The sequence below is a fragment of the Octopus sinensis genome, linkage group LG11 (assembly GCF_006345805.1).
Source record: "Octopus sinensis linkage group LG11, ASM634580v1, whole genome shotgun sequence".
NCBI lineage: Eukaryota > Metazoa > Mollusca > Cephalopoda > Octopoda > Octopodidae > Octopus > Octopus sinensis.
The window spans coordinates 37,771,734-37,799,160 of NC_043007.1; the positions used below are offsets into that span (position 1 = coordinate 37,771,734).

A 27,427-nucleotide genomic window follows, 5' to 3' on the forward strand; every position below is an offset into this window, starting at 1 on the left:
TGTTGTTGTGTCTGTATGGCATGTTGTGTGTGTCTGTATGTCATGTTGTGTGTGTCTGTATGTCATGTTGTGTGTGTCTGTATGTCATGTTGTGTGTGTCTGTATGTCATGTTGTGTGTGTCTGTATGTCATGTTGTGTGTGTCTGTATGTCATGTTGTGTGTGTCTGTATGTCATGTTGTGTGTGTCTGTATGTCATGTTGTGTGTGTCTGTATGTCATGTTGTGTGTGTCTGTATGTCATGTTGTGTGTGTCTGTATGTCATGTTGTGTGTGTCTGTATGTCATGTTGTGTGTGTCTGTATGGCATGTTGTGTGTGTCTGTATGGCATGTTGTGTGTGTCTGTATGGCATGTTGTGTGTGTCAGTGTGTATGTATGTTGTGTGTGTTTTATGTATGTATGTATGCGCACTTACATCACTGGCAGGTAAACTGTTATTTTCTGTACCATCGTCTAAGGAATTAAAATTTTTAAAACTCTTCCGTTTCTCTCTGAAAATAAAGAAACCAAAAAAAAGATGAAAGACAAGTGAGAGAAATATTCAATGAGAAATGTTCTTCCAATTGTCTTGAATAACACCAGGTGCAAATTCAAACTGGATAAAAATTAAAATACATAGACAGGAAGATAAAAATTTGGGTACAAATTGAAGTTTTATTAAGTGGCTGATGGATTGGTTCACTAATTTGTGCCTGAAGATAGAAGAGATACCAATATCTTCTAGAATATATTTTATATTTTTTTATCTTTTAGCTTATACACGTTTCAATCATTGGGCTGTGGCCATGCTGCAGCATCACCTTGAAAGATTTAGACGAACAAGTTGACCCCAGACCTTATTTTTCAAGTCTGGTACTTATTTTATCAGTTACTTTTGTTGAGCTACTAACCAACACTGGTTGTCAAGCATCACACACACACACACACACACAAAGGGCTTTCACACATTTTTGTCCAACAAATTTGCTTACAAGATCAGCTGAAAAGTGCCACACAGTGGAATTGAACCAAAAACCACATGGTTGCAAAGTAATCTTCTTAACCACAAAGCTATGCCTGTGCCTATGTTTACTAAGACTCAGATATTATTTTTACAAAATTTTAAATACAAACATCTGTGCTTGTTCAAATTTCACCAAAGTCAACTTGGCAGTTCATCCCTCCAAGGTCAATAAACAATGTAGCAGTCAAATATCAGTATCAATGATATCAAAGAATGCTTCTCAAAAGTGCTGGCCTTGTATCACATCTGATTTTACTTACACTGAGGTTAGTCAAGAGTCCGGGGACTCATATGGCTAGAGCTTAACCCAGTTTCTAAGGCGTGTAAGTGACCGAGATCGCAACACACCACACCCGGGCAAGATGCCAGTCTGTCAAATGGCCAACTCCCCAGTTACTGCTGGAGCTAACCCCCAGCTGAGTGAACTGGAGTAACATGAAATGAAGTATTTTTCTCAAGAGCACAATATGCTGTCCATTCAGGAAACTGAAACCATAACCATACAATCATGAGTGCAACACCTGAACCACTAGGTCACATGCCCTCTCCATCTAATACTAACCCCGCCAAAAAAGTTAATGAGTAAAAATAAAATGTAATTTTTTTCAATGCATATGCGGTCATTATTTGAATGTACTTTGCACTGCTTACTATTACAAAGCACTAATAGCTGAAAGAATTATGTTGCTATGTAGCAATGCATATTAATATTATTTTCTATAGCAGTTCATTTCTTAGCCTAATCCTTATAGGATTTCATCTTTTATTATATAATCTACAGATCAGTCAGCATATGACACATTGAACATATGACACACTGGTCACAAATAACTTACTGCAAAGCAAAATTGAAAGAAAAAAAAAGGAAACACCTACATAGGAATGTACGCTGAATAATCTTTGATAAGTTGGTAGTTTCCAAGAAACCAAAGCAGATACTCAAAACAAGCGACCAAAAGTAATAAAAAACAGTGGCAATTCTTTGGTGCTTTGGTACATGGGATGTAGGGAGAATGAGGGGGGAAAGGTGTACAAGGATATAAGGGCATAGTAAATACTTTTATAGATATTCGACTGAAGAGGTTTTGATTCTGAGTTATGAAATAATAATAATCATCATCATTATCATTTAACGTCTGCTTTCCATGCTTGCATGGGTTGGATGATTTGACTGAGGACTGGCGAACCAGATGGCTGCACCAGGCTCCAATCTGATCTGGCAGAGTTTCTACAGCTGGATGCCTTTCCTAATGCCAACCACTCCAAGAGTGTAGTGGGTGCTTTTACATGCCAGCCAGGCAGTACTGGCAACGGTCACAGAAAAATAGTTTTTTTTTACGTGTCACCTGCACACCGGCACAAATACCAGTAAGGCGACACTGGTACGATCATGCTCAAATGGTGCATTTTACGTGCCACCGGCACGAACGCCTAGAAAAATTAAAACAATTTCACAAATTGTCAGACTGTTACAAAATAAATATTAGTTTGTTGTGGTTTCCAGGGCAAACCACAATCCACTAAACCAAGCCCCTCCTGAGTTAAAATTCAGCCATGGTTGACTTTGTCTTCCATCCTCTCGGGATTGATAAAATAAGTACCAGTGAAACACTGGGGTCGATGTAATTGACTTAAAGTTGCTGGCCTTGTGCCAAAATTTGAAGCCATTATTATTATTATTATTATTATTACTGTTAATGTGGTGAGCTGGCAGAATTGTTAGCATGCCAGGCAAAATGCTTAGTTGTATTTCGTCTGTCTTCATGTTCTGAGTTCAAATTCTGCCAAGGTCAACTTAGCCTTTCATCCTTTCAGGGTCAATAAAATAAATACCAGATAAAATAAGTACTGGGGGTTGATGTAATCGACTAGCCCCCTCCTCCAAATTTCAGGCCTTGTACCTATAGTAGAAAGGATTATTACTATTGTTGTTGTTGTTGTTAAGGTGATGAGCTGGCAGAATTGTTAGCACACTGGGCAAAATGCTTAGCGTCATTTAGTCTGTCTTCACGTTCTGAGTTCAAATTCCACTGAGGTCAACTTTGCCTTCTATCCTTTCAGAGTCAATAGAATTAATTACCAGCCGAGCACTGAGGCAATTGACTTACCTCACTTCCTGAACTTACTGGCTTTGTGCCAAAATTTGAGATCATTATTATTATTATTGTTGGCCGTGTGCTTATAGTAGAAAGGATTATTATTATTGTTGATGTTGTTGTTGCTGTAAAGCTAAAGCTGGCAGAATCATTAGCATGTCATACAAAATGTTTAGTATCATTTCATGAATTTTTGTTCTGAGTTCAAATTCCACCAAGGTTGACTTTGCCTTCTGTTGTGGAGTGAACTGACACCCCAACACGTGACTGTGAATGGACTGGACGGGTCTATGAACAGATAAGCCAGTACACAGTTGAAGTCAAACTGTGAGAGCATTAATCTCGTGATTGATTCCACAAATAATTACAAGATAACCAACTCTTGTTACATTGCTTATTGTTATATGGTTATATTTGGCCTGACTGGCTCCCATGCTGGTGGAACGTAAAAAGCACCATTCAAGTGTGGTCGATGCCAGTACCACCTGACTGGCCCTTGTGCCAGTCGCATGTAAAAAGCACCCACTACACTCTCGGAGTAGTTGGTATTAGTAGTTGGTAATAGGCAGAGAGCTGGCAGAATCGTTAGCACGTTGGACGAAATGTGTAGCCGTATTTCGTCTGCCGTTATGTTCTGAGTTCAAATTCCGCTGGGGTCGACTTTGCCTTTCATTCTTTCAGGGTCGATAAATTAAGTACCAGTTACGCTCTGGGGTCGGTGCAATCGACTTAATCCGTTTGTCTGTCCTTATTTGTCCTCTCCGTGTTTAGCCCCTTGTGGGTAGTAAAGAAATAGTTGCTAGGAAGGGCATCCAGCTGTAAAAAATTTGCCAGATCAGATTGGAGCCTGGTGCAGCCATCTGGCTTACCAGCCTTCAGTCAAACCCATGCCAGCATGGAAAGCAGACATTAAATGACGATGACGATATATTGTTACACTCACACATATTATACATATATTGTCACTGACGATATAACACCTTTCATCCTTTTGGAGTCAATAAAATAAGTACCAGTTAAACACTGGAGTTGATGTAATTGACTTAGTCACACCATTAAAAATGCTGGCATTGGGACAAAATCTGAAACCATTATTCTTCTTCTTATTATTATTATTAGAGATTTTAGGGGCAGGGCTAAGTTGATTACATCAACCCCAGTGCCCAATTGGTAATTATTTTATTGACCCAAAAAAGATGAAAGGCAAATCTGACCTTGACAGACTTTGAATTCAGAACATAATTAATAATGATGATGATGATGTTGATGGTGATGGTTTCTGATTTAGATATTATATTTTTTTAATTGCCCCTACCAAAAGAATGAAAGGCAAAGTTGACTGATCTTAATGGGATTTGAACTCGGAACGTAAAGGGCCGGCACAAATACTGCTTGGCATCTTCCTGAGGCAATGGTGATTTTACTTAATCTACCTATCTCATCATCGTTTAACATCAATTTTCCATGCTGGCATGGGTTGAATGGTCTGACAGGAGCTGGCAAGGCCAGGAACTGCTCCAGGTTTCATAGTCTGTGTTGGTATGGTTTCTACAGCCGGATGTTATCTCAAAAACAATAATTGTTTCTGATTTAGGCACAGGGTCGACAATACTGAAGTGTAAGGGTTAGTCAGTTCCTTAGACCCCAAAACTTGTCTGGTGCTTTATTTTATTTACAGAAGAGGAACAAAAGACAAAGCTAACCCTAGCAAGATTAATACCATTAATACTAACATAAAAAAACGCAAAAAAACAGCAAAGTTTATTTCACAACCATTTTATTTCAGGCTCAATTCCAATGCATTAGAGCTAATGTCTTTTGTAACAGACCCAAGCTGACCAAAGCCTTATGAGTGAAATATAATAGATGGAAACTATACAGAAGCCTACAAGAACAGTTCATGTTCTTGGGTGAAAGACTAGTTTAACATTAACAGTTGACTGATGACCTTTGAATGTTTTTATCATGGCCCACTCTGTTGCTAGAATGTAGGACAGCTCTCTGGTTTGAAGATAATTTACATATTACCATCATCCTTCCTCTCTTTGGTCATGGAGCCCCAAGATAAGATAATGGACGTTGCCATAAAAAAAAAAAAATAAATAACAAGTAGAAGTAATATTTACCTGTCTTCAACCATTTCTTTGAAAGTCTTCGTAGAACGTTTAGTTACCTGAGATGTCTCGTCTGGCTCTTCAGGTACTGATATAGACTTCCTACTCTGTCTCCGAGACTTCCAGGAAGCAAAGTTCTGCAAGCAATATGTGAAGATAATCATTAAAGACAGCAACATCAGTGATGAAAATGAGAGTGAGACAGGCCAAACGTCTAGCTGGATTTAAGTACGTCTCTTTATGTTCCCGTTTCAAATCGTACTGAAGAGGGCAGAGTCAACACTGCCTTTCATCTTTCCAGATTCAATAAAACTATGTACCAGTCATATGATAGGGTTGATATTTAGCAAAAGGATGTGTTATAATACTATTCCACATATACAAAAACAGCCATACCAACAATCCAACCTACCTCCATCATCAGCTGCCCCACAGATATCATTATGGTTTCGACACCTGGGCAATATCATACAATCAATTTTAGTCAACAGCACTAAAATAAGTGTTGTTAGGGAACAGACATACCAAAGAAGCCACAACTTTCAAACACATTTACCCTGTGTACAATCGTATCAGTAAATAAATTCAATAAGCAAATTACAACCAACTCTAAAATACGTAACTAAACAGCGACCGATCCAGTAATTCATACAAAAATTATATTCCCTACCATCTTCTATAGTATAATATATATATATATATATTTATAATAAATGAACTTTACGATTCTAATCCAGAAACGTACGTCCATAATTAATCCGGAGAATGTGCGGTTTCGTTGTTTTTCTTCATCTTTTACCATATGTGAGTTACAAATACTGTTGTTTATGGAGACTTATTTTTGTAGTAAAAGAAATAGTAGCCCTTTGACTGCTATTTCTAATATTTTCGGTATGTGGTTTAAGCAACTTGTTGCAAAAAACCCTTATTATAATTATATAATTTTTACCGAATATGGTCTTTTTCCATACCGAAATACTACTAGGTGGAATTTATTGATTTTATTAAATTAATTATAGTTCACCCTTTATCTGTATTATACACACACACACACATATACATACACACACGTGCACATGCACACACACACACACATGCAGTGCTCAAGTATAGCCACAGTCAAATGACTGAAAGAGATAAAAGAACAAAAACAAAAAGAATAAGGGAACAAAAATATGTGGGTAGGTGGATGCAGGATTCTTGAAAGGAATCGGTGAGCTCATTCCCAACTTACTTGGTACCAGTCTTCTTCATTTTCCAAAGAAACACTGTTACGAGTAACCTTGTTCTTCTCACTTAGTGATATTTGTTTCTGGGCTGTCTCTACCAGTGGGTTTGATTTTGGTTTGATGAACTGCAGTGGGTCGTTGGAGCTAACAGATACTCCCCGCTGCATTGGTGGTTTCCGCTGGGTGGAACCCTCCACACTTCCAGAGGACTGGCATGAATGACTGCTGGAGGACATGGCGTCAGCACTGTCAGCTGAAGCTGGGGACTTTCTGATATCTGTGGGGGATAGACAATAATTCGGTGATAAACACTAGCAGAAACAGACATGCGGAATGCAAGAAGAGTGAAGATACAAAAAGGAGGAAGAAAAATATGAAGAGGAAGGGGGAAAATTTGATACAAAAGCAACAAAAGCAAACAAGGAAAATGCAAAAGAGCAGGATGGGGTGTGGAGTTGATGCAGAGATGGAGATATGTGTGAAACAAGTTGAGATTTGCTTCTGATGTTAATACAGTATGCAATGATATCTTGTGCAGTGCTGTCACCATAGAAACACACTTTGTCAGTCTTGTCTCTATTTAACAGGTAAGAGAAAGAGCAATCAGTCATAATAAAAAAAAAATCCACAAAAAAGTATGTTAAGAAGTACATAAAGGTACATATTTAAAAAAATATTTCATTATAACACTGTACTTTAGATTAGCTTTCTTTAAAGTGGATAATAATGGCTTTTAATTTAAGCAAAAGGGCAGCAATTTTGAGACAATGTGATAAGTTGATACCTATTTCTTTACTACCCACAAGGGGCTAAACACAGAAGGGACAAACAAGGACAGACAAACGGATTAAGTCGATTACATCGATCCCAGTGCGTAACTGGTACTTATTTAATCGACCGTGAAAGTATGAAAGGCAAAGTCGACCTCGGTGGAATTTGAACTCAGAACGTAGCGACAGACAAAATACTGCAAAGCATTTTGCCCGGCGTGCTAACAATTCTGCCAGCTCACCACCTTGATGAGTTGACACCACTGATATCAGTACTTGACTGATACTTTATTTTCTGGAGCCTGGAAGGATGAAAAGGCAATCTTTCTGCAACTGCATGGGATGTTATAGATGCAATACTTATAATCTAATCATTTCTGCATAGGTTTCACTTTGGTGAGGAATCTGTGAAATGTGGAGTTACTTTTGAACAAAGTATCTAGTCAGTGACCCTAATGCTGTCATTGCTTAACCCTTTCATTACTGTATTTATTTTGAGATGCTCTGTGTTTCTTTCAATTACTTTGAATATAACAAAGACCTGGCACAACAATTTGATACGTCTGTAATTACTTCTACTAAAGGCATCTCCTTTGGTCTTGTAACATCTTGTAACTAGGATGTTGCTATACCAGTCATTGGGTATGACACCTTCCTGATTAACCTGGTTTGCTATATAGGTGACAAGGCACCCAAAAAATAATTAAGATATTTTAACCCTTTTGTTACTGTATTTCTGTTGAGATGCTCTGTGTTTCTTTCAATTACTTTAAATATAACAAAGAATTTAGTAAAATAACTTAGTTTTCATTCAGCTAGTGTTAGGAACATAAATTATGACTTAGGTTTGGTGGAAGATTTTAATTCAACACTTATGAAAACAAGACATTTGTACTCAGAGCCAGAGCCAGTTTCAGCCAGGCTGGTAACGAAAGGGTTAAAATGGCTGTCATTACTAACCTAAAAATGAAGCATTGATTGTATTTGCTTCAGTTGCCTAATGGATGTAAACATTATTACCTTTAGTCTAAAAAGGCTCATATCTAAATTTCAGTCTGGTTCTATGTACACATACAGAAATAAGACACCTGATGAACATCAGAAATCAAACCCACAGAAATATAGTCATAAACATCATAGCATCTACTATTCCATGCTTGCACAGGTCAGACAAGAGTATGTTGAGGTAGATTTTCTACAGCTGGATCTCCTTCCTGAAGCCAACCCCCACTACCCACTTGTTTCCAAGTGAAGTAATATATTTCTTTACTGCCCACAAGGGGCTAAACATAGAGGGGACAAACAAGGACAAACAAAGGGATTAAGTCGATTACATCGACCCCAGCGTGTAACTGGTACTTTATTTATCGACTTCGAAAGGATGAAAGACAAAGTTGACCTCGGCGGAATTTGAACTCAGAACGTAACGGCAGACGTAATACGAATAAGCATTTCGCCCGGCGCACTAACGTTTCTGCCAGCTTACCGCCTTCTAGTGAATAATCACAGCTCACCACCTTCCAGTGAATAATCACAGCTCACCACCTTCAAAGTGAAGTAATAATCTCCTAGACAGCTAACAATGTGGACATATTTTATGTGGCGAAGTAGTAAGATTGCACAACATATCAAGAGGACCAGATATCCTCACATGGTGGGCTGTAAAGCAATGACAGCATTGGGAAAAGCCATTGTTTACCAACAAGCGAACACTAGGAAAACACTGACATACACTCTCACAGACACACACATGACAGGCTTCTTCGGTGTTTGTGAAGTAAATCCACTCATAAGGCATTGGTGAGCTTGGAGCTATAATAGAAGATACTCACTCCGGATTCCATGCAGTGGAACTGAACTTAAAACCAAGCGGTTGAGAAGCGACATTCTCAGCCATATAACCATGCTAGCAACCAATGTAGATGTAAATAATTAAAAAAATAAATAAATGCACCCTTTTAAAGCCTAGCCAGGCTCATGGGCCCGGTTTCCTGGTTTCAATGGCATATGTGTTCCCCAGCTGGACGGGACGCCAGTCCATCGCAGCATTACTCATTTTTGTCAGCTGAGTGGATTGGAGCAATGTGAAACGAAGTGTTTTGCTCAAGAACACAACGTGTTGCCCGGTTCAGGAATCAAAACCACAATCTTACGATCATGATGCTGACACCCTAACCACTAACCCATGCGCATCCATGTAGATGTAAATACAGTAAAATATTTCTTCATCTCTAGAGATGAGGTTAATAGTCTGAAAAATTCATATTTACAATAATTCATCTCAGGCATCTCATTAAATATTCAATAAGAGTAACAGAATATTTGCATAGGTAACTTCACAAAAGTTAACTTGGTGATAACATACTTAATGCACAGAGCACTAAAAAGCTAACCGGGGAAATTAGTCAATGGCTAATATTTTTGTTCATCATGTAAGCAAGGGAAGCAATTCTTGAAATGTTTCATTCCTATTTTAACCTCATCAGCAATACTTAGTCATCACCACACTTGCCAATCAAATTGACCCCAGTACTTTTTTTTTAACCCTTTCATTTTCATATTTCTGTTGAAATATCCTGCCTTTGTTTTGATGAATTTTTAAGATAATTAAAAATTTAATAAAATAACTGTCATTATTAAGCTGGTGTTTGGACTTGAAATTTTGATGAAGGTTTAAATTCAGATGGCTTTAAGCCAGGAAGTTTGTATCAGAAAACAAAGAGCAGTCTCAAGCAGGTTGGCATCAAAAGATTTAAGTCAGATTCTTATTTTATCAGTCTCTTTTAACCAAACTGCTAAGATAAGGTATGTAAGCAAACCAAAACAGTCATCAAGTGACAATCACAAAGACACACTTACAAAATGGGCTTCTGCACAGTTTTCCCTCTCCTAAACTCACTCACAAGGAATTGGTCAACCTTGGGCTAAAATGGAAGACACTTGCGCAAGGCATTGCCCAGTATGATTGAACCCAAAACCACATGGTTGTGAAACAAACTTCTTAACCACACAACCAAGCCTCTGTTTATGTAATGGATTGTACTTTTAATTGGTGGCTCAGTAAAATATATCCATTTCAACAACAAATATGTCAATGGTACTAAGTTAATAGTTGAATAAACTGTCATTATTCTATGACAATACTTTCTAAATATAACTTTTTCTTTTATTTTTCTTTGTGTATTTTAGGTTTTGCATTGAATATTACAGTTTATAAATACTTCATTTTAATAATAAAAAACAAAACCATTTAACAATACAAAAAAAAAGCCTATTTTCTGACAGAATTACTGAAAACCATTCGGTTTCTACATCATATGAATTTTTCTTTCTTTTCACTTCTCTTTCACCTTTTTTATTTTTGTGTGTGTGAGTGTGTGCAACACATACTGTTTTTTTCCTTTGTTCCTCCCTCGTAAAACCTATTCTCGTTGAAACTGAAAACATTTCAAAGTCACCCATATTTGCTTACCCAAGTAGGTAAAAAAGTAAAAATATTCCAAGACCATCCAACATTCTTTTACTTTTTACAGACATAGTGTTTCTAGGAATGTCTGAGTCAACATCTGTTTTTCAAAATGGTAAGATAGGAGTTCTCAATCATTTTTTATCTATGGATCCCTTTGATTACTATTTTATTCCGGTGGATTCCCATTGATATTTGATGTTTAATAACTAGTTTTACAGCTATTTCTTTTAAAATTCCTACTTTGTTTTTTACATATTAACTTGTGTAGGCTGAACTGTGTAAAATGTTAGAGAAAGAAATCTAGCTGTTTCTTGCAATACATACCAATACGTACATCTAAAGCAAAATTTTCTCAAGGGCCCTTAAAATACTATTGTGGATCCATAATTTACTATTTTGTTGCATGGAACCCCAAAAATCTTATATGAACTCTCAGAAGCCATATGGACCTTGGTTGAGAACCACTGTTATAGGGGGAGATTTGGCTGCTATTTCTAGCTGGTCTAGTAACCGCATAAAGCCTTCCTTGATGGATTCTTATTCTATTTTCTCCCCAAACCATCCCTCTTCCATCAGAATGGAATTATGAAGTAGTTTCTTCTCTCACACATACATTAAAAAATATAGTTTCAGAACCACCATAGCCATGTGAAGGCAGAAAAAGGGGTAGGGAAAATAGAACCTTACCGTCATACAGGTTTGGTGAGCTATGATAGATGTCGCTGTCAAAGTTCTTTGACTGCTGTAGTGAACTCAAGCTGTCTCCAAAGTGGTATATTCCAGATGTTGTGGAAGGCATTCCATCACTGCATATGCTCTGGTTGTCATCAGAACCCTTGGAACCAATCGATTCATAAGAGCTGTCACCAATGTGTTGGTCGTCGTCTGTGTACCGGCTCCCAATGCCACTACTTCCACTGAACTGATCAGACTTTGAGAAATATTTGTTGGATTGCAATCGCTTGCTTTCCCACGAGCTAGAATATGCTGAGGTCTTCTCCGGGATCAGGTCAACGTGCTGATGTTCAAATAAACCAGCAAATGCATTTGGGTCAATCTGGGGTCCCTTGAAATTTAATGCAATCACACTTTTGCCCAAAAAAAATATTGTTACAGCAACCTTTGAGGAAAAATAAAAGAAACAAAAAGAAAATGAAAAAGAAAAATAAGATGTTGTTTAATGTATCATAGAAATAGATTCATAGAACATATACATGGATTAAAGAAGTGGGATGAATAAAGCAAAGAAGTGGGATGAATAAATCATAGAAGTGGGATAAATAAATCATAGAAGTGGGATAAATAAATCATAGAAGTGGGATAAATAAATCATAGAAGTGTATTAGTGAACCATAATGGTAGATTAATGATTCATCATGGTAGATTAATGATTCATCATGGTAGATTAATGATTCATCATGATAGATTAACGATTCATCATGGTAGATTAATGATTCATCATGGTAGATTAATGATTCATCATGGTAGATTGCTAAAATTGCCAAGAAGGCTGAGGGTGTCTTGGCATCACTCACCAAGTCCTTTGTGAGCCGCTCTCTGGCTATCTATCTGCAGCTTTATATAGCTATGGTGCAACCTCACCTGGAATTTGCATCACCGGTCTGGAACCCCTATCTTGCCCAGGATATTGTCTGGAAGCCTTTCAGCGACGTGCAACCAAGAGAATACTCTCCATCAGGCATTTGTCATATTCTGAATGCCTTACTTCCCTGGGCATGGATACATTGAAACTCCGATATCTGGCAGCTGACTTGGCAGACACCCATAAAATTATTAACCATCTTACAAACAATAACTCTGAGCACCTTTTCAAACTCCATCTGTCTAACACCTGTGGACATGTTTACAAAGTCAGGAAACATCACAGCTCCCATGACTTTCGGAAACATGTTTTCAAGCTAAGAGTTGCTGAAGCATGGAACAAACTGCCGGCATCAATTGTTAGTTGTTGGAGCACTGCATCCTTCAAAACTTCCATGTTTCCTGAGATTCGCCAACACAACATCTGATTTTCTCCCCTCCATACACACGCAAGCATGTATCTAACTCATACATTGTTAACTTTCCAGACATTTGTACATTACTGCATATGCTTTATATGCACTTTTGACAAGTTGTGGTGCACCTGAGCACTGTATACAATAATTTCATTATTATTTTATTATTATGATTCATAATGGTAGATTAATGATTCGTAATGGTAGATTAATGATTCGTAATGGTACATTAATGATTTGTAATAGTAGATTAACAAATCAGAGGTGGGTTAATGACTCCTGGTTTGATTAATAAATTATAGAGGTGGATTACTGAATCATAGAGGTGGATTAAATATTGATTTCTAACATAAGCACAACGCTCAAATTTAATTGACCATAAGAAAGATAAAAGAGAAAGTAGACCTCAAGTAGGATTTGAATGTAAGAGCCAAAACTAATTACTAAAAAGCATTTTGTTTGGTGTAATTTGAACATATGATTTATTTCTAGTAGGTCAAACAACCACAAAGCGGCTTCCTTGTTGGCTCATGTAGAATAATGTAGTATAGGAAAATGTTCTTCATTTTGGGTTCAGTCCCACTGCATGCTACCTAGGGTAAGTGTCTTATACAATAACCTCCAGCCAACCAAAGTCTTGTGGGTGGATTTGGTAGATAGAAACTGAAAGATCCCTGCCGTGTGGGTGAGATCATTATCATTTTTTGTGTCCATTTTCCATGCTGGGATAAATTGAATGGTTTGACAAGAACTGACAAACCAGTGGACTGCACTGAACTCCTATGTCTGTTTTGGCATGGTTTCAACAGCTAGATGTCCTTCCTAACATAAACTACTTTACAATGTGTACTGGGTGCTTTTTTTATGGCACCAGCACAAGGAGGGTCACCAAGTAACTCACATGACAGGACCTCTCAATTGAGTGATGATTCAGTTAGGTGGGAGGCAGCTTTATGCTATGGGATGAAGGGTTAAAATGAAGAAGAAAGGGACAGAACAAATCAAGTTTCATAGAAACTCACATTTCAGAAGAGAGGGTGAAAGAGGGTGGGGTGATGCTGGAAAGAGATGAGGTGTTAGAGTAAATCCTTGAGATATGAGGTGAGTAGAAATGGGAGGGGACAGAAAAACAGGAAGTGTGAATCAGTAGAGGTGGCAAGGATGTATGGGAGAATGAGGGATGGTTAGAGATAGGGAATGGGTGAGAGGGTGAAGATCATGGTACACAACTGTCAAGGAATGATAAGTAGGGGCATAAAGAAGAGAGACAACTGTAGAAATAGGGCTGGCTCCAGGTGGGGAGGAGGCTGAGGTGTGACCAATGAGCTGGGGGATGTACAGGAGAGATGATTGACAGTGCAGAAAATGGAGTGGGTGGCAGTGAAGAGCAGAATAGTAATAATATGGTATTCAGAGGAATAAGAGAGAGAATGATGATATGTGGTTAGGTAGGTTGCAAGCGTGTAAGGCAGACATAACAAATGGAGGGGAAAGAGAGACTTACGGTGGTGGAGAAGAGATAATTTGGTGGCTCAGGCAAGCAATCAATGTAAAATGTGGGTGGAGAGGACAGTATTAAGAATGAAAAATGAATAACAAATGTGAAATGGTTCCAGGTGATAAGAGGACTAAGTTGTATAAAGGAAAAGCTGGTCTAGTCTGCAGTTCTGCTCATGACTGCAGCAGTTGTATGTGTATGTGTGTGTGTGTGTGTGTGTGTGTGTAACATATATGCACACACACTTTTTGTTGTGTTTACATTGATTTTCACATCCTTTCATGGGTGGGATAGTTTTTCTGTTGGCGCAATTGATTTTTCATAGTTGAATACACTTCCAATCATAAACCACTCAACCATGAAGTAGGTGTGGATCATGATTTTTTTTGCTTGCTAGGACAACTAGTGCGATCAAAAGTTATAGCAAAGGTGGTTCCCAAAGTACCTTAATGGGACACTGACTAAAGTCACTCTTTTGTGTCAATCCTCTGGTCTATCATTATCAATGCATCAGTCCCACAAGCTTCAATACTTGGCCAACTCTCATTCTCAGTTTATGTAGATCAGTGGCTCCCTCCATCCTTTTTTTGTCTTTTTAGCTCAGTTGCTGCATTCTAAGCATGGCATTTTATGAACAGCCCTTCACATGTTTTGTAAAACAGAAAGGAAAAAACAAAAACAAACCTTATTCTAAATGAAGTGAAGCTAATTTTGCACAGTAGTTTATTATCCCATCTAGCTTGAAATGATTTGCATGGATTTGTAAGTAACCCCTTTTATAAAACTTTTTCTTGAAATTACTAAATAAGGTAAGGACTTTGTCACCATCCTCATTTAATATCAACTTTTCCATGCTTGCATGGTCAGACAGAACTAGTTGAGGCGTATTTTCTATGACCAGATGTCCTTCCTATTGTCAACATTCACTTGCTTCTATGCAAGGTAGTATTTCCCATGGACACATGTTTTTCAAACACTTGTAAGACAGTGAAGTTCATTTGCAACCATCACATGATACCAAAACAAGAGTGAGCATGCACATACACTCACACTCACACACACACACACGCACACACACACAGAGGCTTCTTTTGGTTCCTAGGTCACCCCAAGGCTCTAGTAGAAGATGCTTGTACAATGTGCCATCCACTGGGACTGAACCTGAGAGCACATGGTTGAGAAGCAAGTTTCTTATCCACATAGCCTTGCCTGCATCAACACACTGAAATTACATTGGACCTTGGCAGATCACCAGTCACGTTTCTGCTCACTGATAACACAACATTTGACTCATTTGGACTTGGACAAAGATATTTTTTTTCTTTTAAAAATGTATTTAAAACATAGATATTGAATCTAGTTTAAATATCTTATTTCTAAGAAAATACAGGACCTTTTTCAACACCAGTGCCCACTTATAGTAACCTCATGAAATATTCCACTCTCTTGTGAGCTCACAATGAACCCAAGGGGACATTACTACTCAGGATAAAAACTACTGGTGAAGATGATCTTGCCAACTAACATCTGTGGCCACAAATTATATCTGTATACTGATGACTTCATGCTTTTGCACCAGTAAGATAGCTTGTGAAAATAACTTTATTAAAACCAGCTTAACAGAAAGTGAGCTCAGAAGAGATATCAAACTGCAGAGCTGTAAAGCAATGGTTTTATAAAGGAAAACATATATGTTCATTAAATCATCAACTGCACTTTAGGAATTGTAAACTGAGACATTTTATATGTAATCATAGACAACAAGATGCTCAGAGTGCAATGTAAAATATAAAAACTCGATATGGAAAAAACAGCATCAACAAAGCCCAATCTCAAGGTATCATGGAGGACACTTGTTTATCTTTGATGAATATTTTATATAGTACAGTTACTTAACTCGGTCCAGAAGAAACATTTCTGTTAATCAAAGTTGATGGAACAGAAGATGTCAACATGTCACTGTTAATGGCCTACATATATCACAGGAGCTGTTCAAGAATTTGGACCTGGAGATCTCCATTTCCAGCGACTTTGAGGGTCACCTCCCAGTGGTGTTGGGCATCAATGAAGATCCCTCGACTACAACAAGACGACCAAAGTTTTTTTTTTTTTTCCAAAGTCTGGGGTCTCCTGTCCCTAAGCCCTAGATCATCACCTAATCACCCTTACCCGTCTTGTTGCTTAACAACAACAACTACATCACAGGATTGTGTTACTACAAAAACAGTGTTTCATATAATGCATATGTGCTACATCTAACTAGAATTGAGCTATAGTGCTACAACAATATGAAGGACATACTTGCACAAAAACCAGTACATTCACACTTCAATACACTGTGTTGATTCATGATGTCAAAATCAAGGGAGACCACCTTTCTCTACCTATCTGTATAAAAGGTGGTGAGCAGGAGATCTCCTCCAGAAGCTAAAATTATATCAGTACAAGCTATCAAATGTCCAGTGCACAAACACCTTATCAGTCTCATCTTCAAAGAAGCCACAAATCAATGAACTACTTTTGAGCTCACTGTCCAATGAGGTTATTGTTTATGACAGACAAGGGCAATTTTCATCAAGAAACAGACTGCACGAGACATGGTTACATTATCAGGCAGGCTGCACTTCTAAAAGAAAAATTTTGAAGTTATTTTATTTTGTTAGGCCTGCCATTCATAAAATCCTGTATGCTGCAGGATACCCATGTCTGGGTTATTAAAATACACAAATATTTTAAATGTATTTCAGTCAGGGATATAACACAATGGTTATAGTAAGGTTTTGAAAACTTGTATTGATGTGGTTAATAATTCAGAACCTTAATATCATAGCTAATATAACACACACACACACACACACTCACACACACGTATGTACATGCACAAATATACAAAATATCTAAATATATAAACAGACATGTACATGTGAGCAGCTCTGGTCAATATACTTTGCTGCAAATGAATTAACAAATTTAAGTCACAGGCATGGCTGTGTGGTTAAGCAGCTTGCTTTTTAACCATGTAGTTTTGGGTTCAGTCCTAATGTGTAGCAACTTGTACAAGCATCTTCTACTACAGCTCCAGACTCACCAAAGCCTAGTGAGTAGATTTGGTGGATGGAACCTGAAAGAAGCCCACCATATATATGTATATGCAGTATGTATGTATGCATATGTGTGTGTATGTGTGCATGCATATTTGCTAGTCTTAAGATTACAATGGTTGTAAATAAGTGTCACTGTCATACAAATGGTGCCATTCATGTCCAATCCAATCTTCTGTGGAAGACATGCTTGGCCATAAGACGAAATATTACAGGTGAGGGTTGCAAAACAAGAAGGGCAGCCCACTGTAGAAAACCTGCTTTAATTATGCATGAACCATGCTAGCATGAAAATAATGGATGCTAAAACAACAGGGATGATGATGTGTACAAAAAAAACAGCAACAAAAAAACATGTTTAATGTTGCAATAAATCTAAATTTGTAGATGTAGAAGCTTACAGTTGCTGCTTGCCAATTCCATTTTTATAACTTTAAAAAAATTTTTTACAGTATAAAATTTATGAAGTGCTCTGTAAAGAATTCAGTATCTATCCGTATTTGTGTATAACAGGAGCAGTGGCAATTACTCTTCTTAATCTGGTGGAACAACAAGTATCAAACTTACAACCAAGCATATTTTTTCATTATATTTTTGTTTGAGCCCCCAATTCATTTCATGCCAAACTAAGAATTTTTCGTTTTTATTAATATGAATTATACACAAATGTACATACATGTGTGTCTGTGTGTGTACATTTGTGCATGTGTATGTGTGTATAACCTGACACATGCAAGCATAAAAACATGAATGTTAAATGATGATGAAAAACATTACAAACCATTATGATAAATAAATAAATACAAGGTAAACCTACAAGTGTGTGTCTTTAATATATACACTAGATAAATATGTATACAATTTTGATAGTTTAAGCTTACATTAATTTCTCTCTCTTTCTCTCATATACATACATACATATATATATATATATATATATATATATATATATATAACATTATTGGTGAATTGAAGAAATGGAGCTGAACGCAGATTGAACAGAAATCGTTTTATTTCATTCTACACGTGTTTTAATTTCAATTATCTGCACCAACGCACGGTTGCAACGCCAGATGGTTGTACCTCCAACCGTGCTGTTTACTGCTGTGATTTTTGCTACTAAGGTATCGGTTAAACTTTTGATTAATCTACTACAAGATTATTCATCTTTCTATTTCACATAATATATATATATATATATATATATATATATAGAGAGAGAGAGAGAGAGAGAGAGAGAGGAAGGGAGAGAGACAGACAGACAGATACATAGATCTATGTTTCTATATATGCTTGTGCAAATGTGTTTATTTAATTCTTTCTCTGTGTGTGTGTGTGCATGCATGTGTGCCTATGTATGTGTATGTTACTGAGAGGGAGGAAAAAAAATTAAAACTGAGTGTAAAATTTCAAATATATTTCTCACTACCTTGGTTATGTGCGCAACTATTTTGGTTTTAGAAAAAAGAAAATTTTACACTGGTACACATAATGCGAGTTCCATAGTCAAATATTGTCCAAAATCTATACAACCAGACTGAGAAGAAATCCAATCTCACCAGCAAAGCCAAGTAACAGTAATAACACTGTGTACTACTACAGTCTGTTCTCCACAGCCTCTACAGCTGTTCTGTATAACCAATTAGTCTGTCCACAGCTAAATAAAACCATAACAGTGAATGTCCAGTCAACTGTGCAGCATCTACAACCAATTTCAGTCACACCTTTCATCAAAGAGGTCAAGATCAATGAAATCCAGTCAAATTCATCTCAATTTAGCTATGATGACACATTTTACAAACACTTTACATTCCATTACAGATTCTATTGAACAGCTACTTATTTTTTAATATTATATATATATATAATATTATATATAATATATATATATATATATATATATATATATATATATATCGTGTAGTCATTCTACAAATATATACATTTTATTTATTATTTTGCACATTACTTAATCATTGGTATATGTTTTTATCTTATATTTAATTTTTCTATAAGATGTAATTTTTTTCTATATGGTAAATTTAATTTTTTCATTGTTGAATTGATAAAAGGTGTTTTTTTTCTAATTCATATATTAATATTTATAAAGGGTATGCTCCCACTTTCAGTGTTTTCAAATCCAAACCAAGGAGTTCTGAGCTGATGATAGAAATGTCGAGTTGACAATCTTGAAACGTAACGTTCTCAATAACCTTTGCATTTGATTTTTTTTTTTTTAATGTCTTTACCCCCATACTTTCGTGAGCTGAATTGAGCCACACTATATGAGAGAGGTTTCCTTAAGTATTAGAAATAGTTTTTAAAAAAAGTTTTTTTAGCTACTATTTCTAATGAGTTCAGTATGCGGCAAAGTAATTTATTTTACTAAGCCCTTTTATATAATGTAATAATTTGAATTCGCCTTAAATGGTCCCTTTGCATACTGAATACTTGTGAAATTGATTAATAATTAATTAATTTTACCTCAATTGTTGAAATTATATTATATATATATATTATATTTTGTGAAATTTGATTTAGTATTTCTAAATTGAATTTTTCCCTGTAAGATTGGAATAATATTCCCTAATATATATATATATATATATATATATATATATATATATATACATGACAACAAATACATTTATACATAAGCTGTGACTAGTATAGAATATCATACATCTACTTTTCCATTTTTGCATGGGTCAGATGGAATTTGTTGAAGCAGATTCTTCTATGGCCAATTGTCCTTCCTGTCACCTGTTTATAAGCATGGTAATATTGCCTCATGTTTAGCACGCCAGGCAAAATGCTTAGTGGTATTTCGTCTGTCTTTAAATTCTGAGTTCAAATTCCACCGAGGTCAACTTTACCTTTCATCCTTTCAGGGTCAATAAATTAAGTACCAGTTGCATACTGGAGTCGATCTAATCAACTGCCCCCCCCCCCACACACACAAATTTTAGGCCTCGTGCCTAGAAAAGAATATTGTCTCATGACCAGAAATGTTTTTCACAGAGGACTGAAAAAAAATAACATCACTTTTATGACAATGATGTCAAGTTAAGGGTACATATTAAAACATATACATATGTATATGTGGTTATATGTGTATATCTTTTATCTGATTCAGTCATTAGACTCTGGCCTTGAAGAATTTTAGTCGACTGAATCAACCCCACTAATTATTTCTTCTTAAGCTTGGTACTTATTCTATTGGTCTCTTTTGGTGAACCACTAAGTTACAGGGATGTAAACACACCAATACTGGTTGTCAGGCGGTGGTGGGGGACAAACAGACACAAAGTCACACACATACATAACAGGCTTCTTTCAGTTTCCATCTACCAAATCCACTTAAAAGGCTATAGTAGAAGACACTTGCCGAAGGTGCCATGCAGTGGGACTGAACTCAGAACCATGTGGTTGGGAAGCAAGCTTCTTATCACACAGCCACACCTGCACCTATATGTATATACACTATCTAGTATCTACTTATATATATATATATAATCAAAATAAGCAACAAGAATGATTCCGGCAATTTGGTACGATCGTTTCGTACTACATCATTTTATTAAATGTTGTAAGTATTACAACAGATTTAAGATGCTGAGTACTCATCAGCCAATTATAGAGGTTTTCCATTAATACAAAAATTTTCAAATCAAGTGGCAACATTATAGAGAAGGTAGATATACAGACAAAGATGTGGATTTAAATTTTAAGAACATATATATATATATATATATATATATATATATATATATATATACATACATACATACACACAAACAAATATATACCTACAAAAAAACCATCTATTTATCTGTCTATCTACCTATTTAATTTTTTTTTTATAAATGAAATGAAACTAAGAGGCACACCAACTGTTTTGACATAAAATCAAGAAGGTACAACTTACGTTTCTCAATCTTCGATCATTTTCCTCTTTCAAATGAGTTGTCCTGAAAAGAAAAAGGGAAAGAATTATTTATTATCACCACTCTCGTTGACATCTAACCTAATCATTATCCTCTTATGTGTATTTATTTTGCCAGGCTATCCTGGGTAGGAAGTGTTTGCAATACAATACTTCACCATATTGCTTCTATGTTTGGAAGGAGCTTTATTTTACATGTAGCTGCATCTCCCTGCTCTTTGCTTGGATTTCCAATCTCTCAGTAACATCTAATGCAACCCTATATTGAAACTAAGACCCTAAATTTGTAGGTGGAAGAGTGTAATAAAACTGGAATCAAAGCCTAAATAGACCGTGGAACCTGGTGTGACCTCTGGCATTTGCCAGTTCCTGTCAAACTGTCCAACCATGCCAACACAGAAAATGGATGGATGGGGTGGAGTGGGGTGAAGAAGAAGGAGAAGAAGAAGGATCCTTTCTACCATAGGTATAAGGCCTGAAATTTTGTGCAGAGGGCCTAGTTGATTACATTAATCCCAGTGCTCAACTTATACTTATTTTATCATCCCCAAAAAGATGAAAGGCTAAGTCGACCTCGGCGGAATTTGAACTCAGAATGTGAAAATGAAGAAATGCTGCTGAATATTTTTTGGGGAGGGGGGGACTAACAATTCTACCTTAATTTTTTTTAAATTTATATAAGGGAGCCCATTGTGTACAGTACTCAGGTGCATTAAATTTTGTTGGAAAAGGTTAAGAGAGAAGAAAGAAAGCAGTCATATAGGTAAGGAAAGATAGCAATAAAAGCCAGAAATACACTCACAGCACACAGAATAAAACACAAGAAGACAGAAAAATGAATATCAAAAAAACTCATTAAGATGGAAGGGTGCATATATATGTCAGGAGTAGTGTTGGCAAATATTGGGAACCATAAAATTTTTGAAGGTTGCAATGTCCTGACAGCTAATAACTGATGCAAGTAATTAATTCCATGCTTTGACAATTCTGAGCATGGAAAAATATTTTCAAAAGTTATGGGTGCTCTGTTGTTTTAAATTTTATAATCATGTAATGATTAGTAGAGGTAACTGAACCAGTATATGCCTGGTACTTACTTTATAATTCCAGAAGATATCAAAAATAAACTCAGCAAAATTTGAACGCAAAATTTAGACAGCTGAAACAAAATATAGCAAGACAATTAAGTGACCATTCTACCATGTCTGCTGACAATAAACTGCCTTCACTGGTAACATACAACAGCTGTAATTTTCAGTTCTTAATGAATACATAAACTGCCTTCTTGTGAGGGCAATACAAACCAGGAGATAAGGAGGAAGAGGTGGAAGGGATCTCCAAACACAAAACTAATAGCATTTCAGAACTTTTGGAAGAGTTTGTGGCAAGTTCAATTGACATGCAGAATGTGGACAAACTTTATTTATCGAAAAAAAACAAAAAAAACGAACCATATTTAGACAAGTAAATAAAAATGGAAGTAACAACAATATAAAAATAAAAATAAATAAAGAAGCATGCACACTCCTTTGATTATACATCATGCCATGGGACACTGGTATTTTCCCTGTAAAATTTCTGAGGCAATCCAAAACACTCACAACATTACTGCAGATAACAACGCTGAAGAACGGCAGCAACCAGGCATCCTCACAGAGCATTCTCTAATACATCAGTGAAATGGGAAACTCAAACAAAGTCAAAAACTTCCATCCCAGAAGTTTAGGCTTTGAATGTCTCAAATGCCACAGGTTGGAAAATGTAAATTACTGATAAATTTTAGTGACTTATATTTGATTTAATTAACTGTTGCTGAAGCACACCACTACCAGTTTCTTCAAACTTCAGGTGTTACCTTACAATAACAATACAATCAGTTGTATGATAGCTCCAGTTACCCAGGTGAAGGATTAGAAGTCAACAATTACATTTTCCTAAAAGTTAAAATGTTGGGCTCACAGTCATAAAGTCGTGGGTTAAATTCTCAAACCAAACATCTCCTATTTGTGTTTACTTGTCTAAATTGTATTCTGTATCTCAACTGAACTTATGCGACCCTTCTACAACCTTTAAAATGCTGTTGGTTTTGCATTTGGGGATCCATCCAATATCTTGTTACTCTGTCTCCTGGTATGTGTTTAGCTCATAAGGAAGCAGTTTATGTATTCTTTAATATATCCTAAAACAAGGCATTTCATTTCATATTGTTCCAGTAAACTCAACTGAAAATGACTATCAGTGGCACCTGGGCATTAACCTTATAGTGGGACTAGCATTACATTCAAGAGGGAGCCTTCTGCAAATGCCTTGAAAATCCAGATAAGCTTCAGCCTCACATGTCTGTAAGTTTGAAGACTTTTACAGCAACTAGGCGTATGTTCTGCAGGTGAAATCAAAGACATAAAATGAAACCTTAGTAACACCTCACTTAAGCTAAGCACAGAAACATAAAAAAACATCACCTTATGCTCCAAAGGACTTTTAAGAGTCACCTGGTCAGCAGACAAGATAGATACCTAACTCCTGGATAGTAGTAATATTTGTTGAGAAATAGGGGACTATCATCTCAAATTTCTAGATGAATGAAATTGAGGTACATAAAATCAGGAGTATTTAATTCAATGCAATATCTTCATTTGAACTGAAAATCTAAGAATTGCTAGTCAATATATCACCATATCCACTCAGCCATACAACTTCTGCCAACACACACTGGAATATAAGGATACATACTGACTTAAATAACAACAACAGCAATAAAGAGTGGGAGACACATTCGAATGTTCTAGACTGACAAGATTTCTCTCGTAACTGGAAGTTTATCAGGTTTTGCTTATTTTTCAAGTTAAATACCAATTATTGTATTATTTATTTATTTATTATTTTTTTTTAATAAGGTGTCCGTCTATGTGTTGCGTAGATATATGCATATATGTGAATGTTGCAAGGTTGTGTGTATATGTGTGCGTTTTTTTTAATAAGGTGTCCGTCTATGTGTTGCGTAGATATATGCATATATGTGAATGTTGCAAGGTTGTGTGTATATGTGTGCGCAAGGTGTAAGTTATAAGGCAATGTAAAAAGCATATTTTCATATCACAAGAATGTACATATATCAATGCATACAAACCCACTCAGACATGCTTGCATAAATACACACATTCTTATCTATCTATCTATCTATCTATCTATACACACATTCTTATCTATCTATCTATCTATCTATCTATACACACATTCTTATCTATCTATCTATCTATCTATCTATACACACATTCTTATCTATCTATCTATCTATACACACACACACACACACACACACCACACACACACACACACACACAGACATGTATGTATACATATGTGTGTGTCTGCATATGTTGGCGTGTTTGTGTAAGAATGTTAATGACATTGTACTAAGAAATTTTGAACCTAAAAACCAAAAGACAGTCAACACAATTCATTTTGAATGTGTGTGTGTGTGTGTGTGTGTGTCTGTGTGTTTTATACTAAACAACTGAAAGGAATGAATCAAGATTCAGGTGGTGTTAAAAGTCATGAGAATGCTTTGATTGGAATGTCTTCCAGTTCCCTAGGGAAGTAGACAAGGAAAATGTCCCATAGCAAGACATTTTATTGCGTACTGATGATGATAATGGCAAAGGAGGCAATTAATTCTTACATTTTATAGAAAATATTTCTGAATGTTTATATAATTTTAAAATATACCATCTACCTAAGTATACCTAGATATGTCAATATAACTATATCATTGTGTATGTATATGTCTATAAAGCTATTCATCCATAAAAGTGTTTATAACTGTGTGCATGGGTATGTGTGTACATCATCATCATATATATATATATATATATATATATATATATATATATAGAGAGAGAGAGAGAGAGAGAGAGAGAGAAGGAGAGAAAGAGTAAAAGTGGGAAAGAGAGCCAGAGAGAGAGAGAAAAGACAGATAGATAGTTATACTACATGTACATAAACTCACGTTTGAGTAAAATATTAAGTGTATATACACATACTTGTGTAGAAACACACACACTTGGTTGACTCACCTGAGAAACAAATAAGAATGCATGTGTGTATGTGTGTGTGTGGATATATATATATATATATATATATATAAAAGTATGCCTGGTATGTGTGTATATTTGTGTCTATGTATGACTGTTGCTATGTTCAGTGTATAAATATATCACAAAACAGATGTGACTGGTATTATGTATACAGAAAAATGTACATAATCATTACAAAAATTATTTATAACTCATCAAAGCTTTACAGCATAATAAAAAAAAAATTAGCAACATTAAAGAACAACTGGGTGGCGGGACAATAAATTTATAAGTTCTTTTGTTAAGGTTGTTTTTTTTTTGCCATAGAGAACATTAATTTTTGAATATTGATGCAAAGACACAAAGGTTGGGAGAGTGAAGAAACAACTGTATCGACCCCATTAGTTGACAAGTATTAACCTAAGAAGGAAGATATTATTATTATTTTTATTTGAAGGTAGAATCGTTAGTACACTGGGCAAAATGCGTAGCAGAATTTCACCTGATGCTACATTCTGAGTTCAAATTCCACCGACGTTGACTTTACCTTTCATCCTTTCAGGCTCACTAGGGGTCAATGTAATAGACTCGTCCCCTCCCTCAAAATTGCTGCCCTTAAGGCAACTTTTGAAACCATTATTATTATTATTATTATTTGAAGGCAGTGAATTGGCAGAATTGTTCACACGCTGGGTGAATTACTCATTGGTATTTCGTCTGTCTTCACGTCCTGAGTTCAAATGCCACCAGGCCTGACTTTGTCTTTCATCCTTTCAGAGTTGATAAAATAAGTACTAGTTGAGTACTGAGATCAATGTGATTGACTTACCCTCTTTCTGCAAACTTCAGGCCTTGTGTCTATAGTAGAAAGGCTGCTTATTATTATTATTATTATTATTATTGAGTGAGAGAGCAGTGCATGCCATCAAAGTGACACTGGGGTAAAATATACAAAGCCCAGTATATCCATCATGACTACCCATCTGATAAGGGTACACTAGGCACATGCATCACAACCATATGTGCGCGACATGGTGAGCTTATATCAAGATAAACAGCACATGACCTTGCAGGTGGGGCCTAATTAGAATTTTCTTCTGGTTGAGTAAGCTATCCTGCTCAAAAGGTCTCTGAATAAGGGTTGTTTAAGGATGTTGAACGAAACACCCATGTTTCCAGAGGTGAATTATTCAAATCCCAAAGAATTCCTCTCAACACATGGCCATCATGCTCCTCCACTACTTCTGCTCGTGATCAGAGATGCACATATCGTCAGCCACTAAGGGACATGCTCAACCGGTTAAGGTCAAACAACTGACAAGCAAATCTGTGGTAATGAGCAGAATATTTGCTGTAGCCCATCTTTTATACCAAGACAAAACAATGTACCTGATAACATTTCCAATCAGTTAAGATCAGAAGCCATGAGAGCCACTGCCTGGTACTGCATCAGGGCATTTGTTATTATTATTATTATTATTATTATTATTATTATTATTTCATTCAGATCTAGAATATTTTATAGTAATATTAAACTGATGTAGTGATGGTGGATGTTGTCAACCTTTGAAGTTTTAGATGTGTCAGGCAAAATATGTGCAATGATTTGATATTTCTTTTCCAAATTTCAAGTGAAATCACATAAGGAACTGTAGCTTGCATTTCAAACCTCTGTTTTTTTAGTTAAAATCCTGCCAGGGCTAACTTTTCTTTTCTCTGGTTTGATAAATCAAGACTAGTCATGAAACACTATTTATTCTGTTGACTATATTTCTATGATAATTTGTGCAAAAATTGGAGATCATTATTAATATTAAGTAGGAAGTTGGCAGATTCATTTGCACACCAGGCAAAATGCTTAATGACATGTCAACTGCCTTTTCATTCTGAGCATGCAGCCACTCACATCATAGCTATCTGCTGAGGTCAGTTTTACCCTTCATCTTTTCAGGGTCGATAAAATAAGAACCAGTTGAATACTGGGGTTGATCTAATTTACTTATTCCAACCCCCAAAGTTGCTGACCTTGTGCCACTGGCTGCATCATACAGGCTAGCCTATATGAACTGTATGATTATGAAAACCTCTCTGGCACCACTGCTCTATC

General features: G+C 36.2%; 1 protein-coding gene across 5 annotated transcripts in view; it reads right to left on the reverse strand.

Moving 5' to 3' along the window:
* Window positions 1-27,427, reverse strand: part of LOC115216997 (LIM and calponin homology domains-containing protein 1-like) — a 294,506-nt gene that overhangs the window by 70,178 nt on the left and 196,901 nt on the right. For all 5 annotated transcript variants that reach the window (XR_005001247.1, XM_036507360.1, XM_029786512.2 and 2 more), the window contains 5 exons: window positions 21,227-21,269; window positions 11,369-11,801; window positions 6,448-6,719; window positions 5,226-5,350; window positions 416-491 (listed from right to left, as the gene is read on the reverse strand). Coding sequence is in view for 4 of the 5 variants with exons in the window: in XM_036507360.1 (XP_036363253.1) it covers window positions 416-491; window positions 5,226-5,350; window positions 6,448-6,719; window positions 11,369-11,801; window positions 21,227-21,269 (949 nt within the window). In the remaining variant the exon portion in view is untranslated. The remainder of the gene's footprint in view (window positions 1-415; window positions 492-5,225; window positions 5,351-6,447; window positions 6,720-11,368; window positions 11,802-21,226; window positions 21,270-27,427) is intronic.